At 50.8% G+C, this 8,175-nt stretch overlaps 1 protein-coding gene across 1 annotated transcript; it reads right to left on the reverse strand.

The window, feature by feature from the left end:
• Positions 1-2,841: 2,841 nt before the first annotated feature.
• On the reverse strand, positions 2,842-8,175 carry LOC310634702 (DLA class II histocompatibility antigen, DR-1 beta chain-like; the record flags this gene model as incomplete). Its single annotated transcript, XM_083353236.1, has 5 exons — positions 8,081-8,175; positions 5,676-5,948; positions 3,419-3,700; positions 3,139-3,252; positions 2,842-2,900 (listed from the first exon to the last, which is right to left on the reverse strand). The coding sequence occupies exons 1-5, from the start codon at positions 8,163-8,165 to the stop codon at positions 2,842-2,844; spliced, it is 813 nt and encodes a 270-aa protein (XP_083209362.1). The 5' UTR covers positions 8,166-8,175.

Here is an 8,175-nt window from a genome sequence, read left to right on the forward strand (position 1 = left end):
TGGGTGTGGCAATATGGCCGGTTCATGCTCATAATTCCTCTCATATTGCTGAACCATTGACACATATTCCTTTGCCTGCTGCAAATGCTTTTCAAAAACCCCAATTTGTTCACAGTAGCCTTGCATAGCCCTATCTCGCATAGTTTGCTTGGGGCTTGAAGGAGCAGAAGGAATTTTCTTCGGCTGAACTTTAGGTTTCGCTCCAAGCCTTTGAAATTCATCTTGAGCCCCTGGAGTGTGAACATTTTCAAAAGCAGCTGCCAGGGAGCTTGGAAAAGTAGAAAAAAGGAGTGACTGACCTTCCATCCTCGACAGGAGCAGGTGCGTCTTCTCCAAGGCATGTGGCTGAAGCTATCGGAGTTCTTAAAGTTGAAGGGAGCTGCCCCACAGAAAGACTCCTTTTCAGCCGTGGCTTCCTTCCTGACATGTTTCAGCAGTTAATCACCGCTGCCTCGCTAGCACTAACTAACTGATAACAGCCGCAGAAACATGCATCTCTAAAAACATAAATCAAACCATCCTCTGCTACCAAAATGTCAAGGTATAAATCACCTTTGTAGAGGGCGAAGGACCGTGCTTCAGAGAATGCATGATATGCATGCAGGAAGGTAATAAAAACACGACGCATAATCTTACTAAATACCTTTTACTTACAAAAATATAAAAACTAAATATATATTATAAAGAGAGCTAGCTGACTACATCCTAACGTAATGGACAGTAACAGCAAAGTGAATAAAACAATAAAGATAAACATTGTGAGAACCTCTTCTACACATGCGCACTAAACAGACTGAAACCATAACATAACTAGTCATATGGGATTCACTATGGTTACCAGATAAATTATCACAACAGGTGCAGAGAGCAGGGGAAATGTACAGTTAGAAATGAACTTTCTGATGAACAAAAAAAAGTGCAGTGACACACACAAAGGAACCTTGTTTGTTTCTGCAACCCCAACAGCTGGAGAAGTGCTGGAGTTTCACTTCCTTCCCCTCCCCATCCCCAGCCTGAAGCGTTGAGCTCCCACGAAGCGAAACCGAGAAACTGGCCCTGATCCAGCAGGCAACAAGCCCAGATTCTTCCCCAGGGCAGCTCAGGGACTATCTGGCTCCGCCCCGTTGCTGAGTCTCTGAGTGGGGCGATGCCTCGGTCCTCTGCCACCCTGAGGGGCTGAGGGGCCCTTCCCGACCCCCGAGGAGACCCCGGACAGCCCAGGGAAGAAACGACGGAGGTCTGGAGAAACATCCCTGGAGGCCCAAAGAATGCAAAGGCTCTGATGCTCCTCCTTCACACGTTACGGGGAGACTCAGCTCTCTAAGGGGTGGGCTCTGATGGGTGGAAAAGAGGGAAGGGAAGAGAGGAAAAGGGGGACCAGCATGGAAGGGGAGGGGCTCAGTTGCATTGGGAGAAAGACCCTGATGGGAGACTTGGAGGAGGGGGATGGGGAGAGTCTTCCCCTCAGAACAGGAGGGGGGAATTATGGACTCAGGATCGAGTCTTCCACCCAGGACATGAAGCGGTGGGGGCCCCTCAAACTGTGGAAGAAACCTTGTTCTCCGGGTCTCTCCTGCCCAGAGGGAGGGGACTTTGGGCCCAAACGCACGAAGGGCTGTGGGGGCAGCAGTGGGGCCAGGTGGGCAGTCCTGGAAAAGGCCTCTGGGGTGATTGAAGCCCCCCACCTCCTCCCCAGCCCCCCACCGCCTCCTCTGCTGCTTCTTGGGGAGGGTTCTCTGTGTGTGTCTGTGTGATGTGGGTGCAGGTGTGTCCTGAGACACCAATATTTTGGGAGAGTTGAGTTTGCCCCATTTTCCCCTTAATGCCCCCCCTGCCCCGAAGCTCCCTGGATCTCCCCATCCTCCTCCCAAGCCCGTTCTGGCTTGGGACCCAAAGCTGTTGGGCTGGCCAATGCAGAGGCAGTGGAGGCCTCAATCTGGGGAGGGGGAGGGGAGAATGGTGGACCCCCTTAAGAGGGGCAGGAAAGAGAAGGAGGAAGAGGAAGGAAGGAGGAATTCCAGGGTTTTCCTACAATGTTTATTCGTTTACAGCAAAGGGAAGGGATTCGGAGAAAGAGTGATGCAGATGAAGCTGCTCTGGATTCAAAGCAGGGAGAGATTTGGGTGTCTGGAATGACAGGCAGGCCCAGAGTCCCCGGGGTCAGTCTAGATTGTCTCCACCCCTCCCTCCCAAGAAAGGGAGGCCCTGAAAGAAAGATGGGGGGCCTCTCAGCAGGAGAAACTCCAGGCTGCCATTGTCCTCCTCTCCCTAATCTAAAATCTTGAGACTCCATTTTTCAGAGGTTGCAAAAAAGCCAGAAATTCATCAGCTACTGAAAAAAAAATTCCTTTTCCATCAAGAAGCAGGAAAGATGGCAGGATTAATTCATGAGGGCTGTAGAGAAAAAGAGAAAAGGAGAAAATGAGAATATAAAGTGAAAATAACTTATTATTCCTCTCTTTTACCAACCCCCCCCACAGACCCACACTGAGGGGGGTGGTTGATAGGCAGGGGCAGAATGAGGGAAAATCTCCCACCCCCACTTCAGGGAGGAAAAGGATGCAAAGGACCAGCAATTCATTTCCCGGGACTTATGGAATTTTCCCCAAATGACTTAATTGCGGCACTTAATCAAAAGAGGAGTCCTCCCCGCCCACCACGTTGGAAAAAACCTGGTCAATATTTTACTATTTGTGGTGTGTTTGTATTTGTTTTTGATTCCAATGCATTTTCAGGTCTCTGTAAGGAAAAGCTGCCCAAAATTTCAACAATTTCTGTTATCCATAGCAAGGAGGTTTTGTTCAGGCACATTTTTTTTAAAAAAGGAACAATTAATGAATGTTAAAGAAACATCTGTAACTTGAGGAGAAACTCACCTGCAGGAGGCTGGATGGGAATTGCTGGAAGGAGAAAAAGAGCCAATCAGAACTCTTCATGGGCTGGAGGACTCAGGGGCTCCCCCTCCCCATCAATAGCCCATAATAGGTTGCAGCATGCTCGCTTATACAGCAGACCCTCAAAGAACAGAATTTCCCAAGCAAATGTCCAAGGGGGGCTCCTTGATTTCTGCTAAGCTTGCTGAGAGCCCCCCCTGGATGGTCCCCTCCCCACAACCTCTCATCCAGCCCCCAGACTCACCTTTCTTGCTCTTCAGGTAGAGGGAGAGCCCCGTGGCAAAGAAGATCACCCCGATCAGGGCCCCCATAATCCCCGTCCAGAGTTTGCTCCTGGCCGAGTTGGAGGATCGGGGCTCTGGGGAAGGAGAAGGAGCCTCCCCTGAGCAGGAGGATCAGGGCCAGCTTCCCACCCCCAGGAAGGTCCAACCTGGCTTCCCCCACAGGGAGGGCCTCTCTCCCCCTCTCAGGGAAGGAGGGGGTCCCCAGAGCAGGAGGGGAGGGAGGGGAGGGGAGGGGCTCACCCCACTGGACGGTGATGGGGGCCTCCAGGCTGGCGTGCCCCACCTGGCAGGTGTAGACGTCCCCCCACTGGGGCTGGGTCTCCAGCATCACCTGGAGCTGGTAGGTCCAGTCTCCGTTCTGGAGCTCCTCCCCGAAGGCCACGCCCTCCTCCTCCGGCCGCCCGTTCTTCAGCCAGCGGACCTGGATCTCCACGGGGTAGAAGCCCCTCGCGGTGCAGAGGAGGATGGTGTGGGGGGAAGCCGTGTCCAGCTTGGTGGAGGAGATGGAGACGGTGGGCTTGGCTGGAGGGGAGGAGGGGGAGGAGGGAGGGGGGGGAGACACAGGAGGGAACAGAACAAAGCAAATTGCAGCAAGAAATTAATTAAATTATCACTTGATTTTACTGATTCCTGCCTTTTAAATATTAAATTATATATACTCTTTTGGTGGTTTTATATTTTATGTGTGTGCCATGCAAAGTCCCTCTGTGTGTGAGAGAGATGGTTTTAAAACTTGATACGGGAGGAATAAAACACTCAGATATTTTCAAAGCCACCTTACAAGGAATCTACTTCTTTCAGATGGGAAAGAATAAAGAAGAAAATCTATAGGAAGCTACCTGAATGGCTTTCAACAATGGAAGCTTTTGCTTACCCAAATTTAATTCATTATGACAAAGCCGTTGACTTAGAAAGATATCTTGGATAACGGAGGGAAATTGAAAGATAGAGAAGATTTACAACGAGAAGGTATTGATTTAGCATGGGGGCCATATTTGCACATTCAAAAGAGATAAAGAGAACAGGATTCCATAAAGAACAGACAGAATTCAATCAAACATTGTTAAAAAGAAATGAAAACTTGATTAGGAAACTCTATAGATTTCTGCTCAATTTAAAGATGGAAGAAGAACAAGTAAAAGAAACAATGATAACATGGACAAAAAACTTTGGATATTCTACAGACTTGGAAGACTGGCAGAAACTATGGGATAGAAATATCAGATCGACTAAAGCAATCTCAGATAAAGAAAACTTGCATAAAATGTTTTACAGATGGCATATGACACCAGTAAGATTACCGAAAATGTTTAAAAACACAGTTTGGGGTTAAAACACAGACATGGTTGGAAAAGATGACTAAAGACAGAATTTAAGCCAGAATTGGTTTTGTTAGGAATATTAGGACCTAATTATGAGAAGGAGAATGAATATTTAATATTGCATGTTCTGACAGCAGTGAGAATAGCATTTGCCCAATGCTGGAAAAATGAAAACTTATCAACTGAAGAGGTTTTAACTAAGAAAATCTTAGAATGTGGAGAAATGGATAGATTGACGTTAGACATTAAAGAGAAAGAAGATTCAGTTTATTATAGAACATGGGATCATTTTTACCAACGGTTAGGAAAATGAACTAGCGAGAAATGAATGTGATATGTTATTTTGAATATATATTAGTAGGAAGAATGAAATGTATTGGGTAACTGATACTGTTTTTGATTTATTATTTATTACATTCTCTACAGATATCTATTACTGTATTAACTATTTTTAATTGAACGTATGTACCAGGACAACAGCCTGTTTGCTAAAGATAGAAAATGTTATTGGGGGATAATCCCAATGTTGATTGCAACCCCTCCCTAAACCCTAATCCCTAACCCCATCCTATTTTATCCCTAACCCTATAAAATTCAATAAAATCCTTTATAAAAAATGTTATTAAGTCAATCAATAAATATTATGGATTTATTCATATAAAATATATTGAAATATTATATAGCATACAGATTATATTGAAATCTATCTACCTACTGGGCAAGAGAGAGACCTTGCTGGATTACTCCCCCCCCCAGAAAAATATAATATTTGGTATAATATTCCGGAAAGAAGTTTTTTGGACCTGGGGAAGAGAAGGAAGATTGTGGGACGATAGGGAAGGAGAGGAATATATTTCTTCCCTCCTTTTGCATGTTTCATTGTCATCCTTGTAGAATTTCTAACATTTAAAGGGTAATTTATTTTTTACACATTTTTATTTAGGGGTGATGTTATAATCCTACCCCCTCCAGACCCCCGCTTTGAGGGAGGGAGGGGGTTAAATTAGGAGGATCAACAAACAGCGATAAATACCAAAGAATAAATTTCCTAGATCGGAGAGCAGAGAATAAATAATGGGCAAATCTTTATCTGGGAGATCCCTAATCAATGAAATGAAACGGGGGGGGGGGAGTCCCTGCATTCCCCCCCATGGAACCCCCCCTCCCCCCCTCACCTCTCCGGCCAATCGCGTGGCCTCTCTGGAGAACCCCGTAGTTGTTTCGGCAGAAGCGATTCACGTGGGCCTTCGCTAATTGCAGGAGATGCTTATCCCTGTTCGCAGCCTCCGCAACCCCCTTCCCGAACTCCGTGACGGCCTCGAACTCCCCGCGGACGCTGTCGAAACGGACGATCTCCTCCCGGTCGTAGATGTACCTGTAGAGGAGCCTCACCTGCTGCGTCCCGTTGAGGAAGCGGCACTCGTACTTGTCCTGCAACAGGAAATGGGCTGCGGGGAGGAGGAGGAGGGGGGTCAGGAGGGACTCCGGCGCCCATGGTCCCCAGCGGCTACTGGAGGAGGGGCCCACGTGGGGAGGGGGAGGGACTGCCGGAAGGCGCCCCCTGGAGGAGGGAGGGGGAACCGTCGGTCCCAGCGAAATTCCCCCTTGGTGGGGGGTCTGGAGGGGGGGGAAATGAGGGAGGGGAGGGAAGAGCTTCCATCTCCCCAGGGTGGGAAAAGGCAGGCAGAAGTTCAGCCGGTCCAGCCCTCCCTCTGTCTGCAGGGAACGCTGGATCCCGGGGGGGGGCTCTTTCCCCCCCCAACCGGCAGGAAGTATAGAGGGAGGGAAGAGACACCCCCCCCCGCTGAGGGAAAATAATATCCAAACTTCTCTCTCCCTCTTCCTTTTGGGAGCACAGTAAGGATACCCACACCCATGCTCCTGGGCTCTCCCCTCCCTTCCAGCCCCACTTTCTCTCCCCCTCCCATCTTAAGCCCCACAAGCTGCCTTTGGATGCTTTTCTAGGCCTCCTTTCTGTCCCCCTCACAAATAGACCCCCCCTGCAGCCCCCCAAGGCCACCTGAAAGGGAGGGGCTCCAGCCCCCTTCACTTAAGGGGGGGTTGGAGGAGCAACTCAGACCCCCCCAATATCCCTCCCAAGAGAAGCGGAGAAGGGGAGGGAGGGGAAGATTTTCAGTCTTGGGGGCTGCAACTTCAGGGGGGTCTTCAGGATGTGTGTGGACTTCATTTTGTGCCCCCCCCATGACTCTCCACCGCAGTCTCCCTTTCTCTTTCTGCCTGCAGGGGTGGACTAGATGCCCCTTTAAGCTCCCTTAAGACCCCCATCAGGAGTCCAGGCTGGGTCTGGGGAGACTTCGGAAGGGCCGAGGGGAGCCGGGGGTCTCTCCGGAGAGTCTCCCCCTCCGGGTCTCGCTTGGCCCAAAGGGGCTTTTCCCAAAGGGAGCAGGAATTTCCTGGTTTTTCCCTTGAAGACGTTTCGCTTCTCATCCCAGAAGCTTCTTCAGTTCTGACTGAATGTTGGAGGATGGGAAGACTGATATTCTTTGGGGTCCTTTTGAAAGTCGGTCCCTGGTTCTCTGAGGGGCCTCGAGGAGCCCCAGGGATTTATCTGGGCCCTCTGGGTCCCCTGAATTGGGGGGACAAAGGGGTGGGGAGCCTTCCTGGGGCTGCTGAAAGGACCCTGTTGGAGGCAGGAGATGGGGGGTCCTTTCCCTCCCCCCTGTTGAAGGGAGGGCTGCTCAGGTGTGACCTAGATGGCCTGGGGGGGCTGGGGATCCTGGGGAGAAGGGAACCCCCAAATTCCCTAGATATCCCCCAAATTTTCTCCCCCCTCGCAACTTCCCTCCTACTGGCTGCCTTTGCCTGATTTGGGGGTTCAGCCCTCTTTCCTGTCCCCCTGCAGTCCCCCCAAAACTATCTGAAAGGGAGGGGCTCCAGCCCCCTTCCCTAAAGGGATAGTTTTGGGGAGCCAATTTAGGGGAGCTATTCAGACGCCCCCCCGAATATCCTCCCTCAGTTCCCCCCTCCCCTCCAGGTCCCGATTCAGCAATGGGGGATTATGGGGTGGGGGGTTCTGGGTCTCCTCCCCAAATTCAGAGTCTCCCCCCAGAAGGAATCCAAGCTCAACTCTTCCTCCGCCTTAAAAAAATGGAGATTCAGAAGAAAAACTGAGGTTGCCAAAAAGCGTCTTTTTGTTATACATTTGCTGATCTTTGTGGATTCGGCTCTGAAAATGCCTCAGTTTCCCCCTTTCGCTTTCGCTTTCCGTCTCCTTCCTCTTTCGGTGCCAGAAACTTCGGGGCTCAGGCGCTAATTAGGGATCCGCAAGGTCCCCCTCCAACCCAGCCACGGGGGGGGGCGAGAGAGGGGCCCCGGCTGCCTCTTATCCCACCTCGGCTGCCTTCCCGCGACCCCCACCCACCTCGCCCGCAAGCAGGGAAGGGGGGCCTCCGTCTCCGTCCTACGGGGGAAAATGCTGAGAGGGAGGGGTGGAGACCACGCGGAGATCCCGCCTCTCTTGCCCTAGACCCCTTTCCCCACTTCTGGGGTCCCAGCCCCATTCATCGCCCCCAGAAACACTGAGGGCCCCTCCCCTCCCCCCGCCGAGCCCCCTCCTTACCGGGGGTCTCCTTCCCCGCTTCGCCTCCGGGGATCCGGGCCAGCGCCCCCACCAGCAACAAAAGGGGGACCCCAACGGAGCCCATGGATGCTCCC

This window comes from Vipera ursinii (genome assembly GCF_947247035.1).
Source record: "Vipera ursinii genome assembly, chromosome: 2".
NCBI lineage: Eukaryota > Metazoa > Chordata > Lepidosauria > Squamata > Viperidae > Vipera > Vipera ursinii.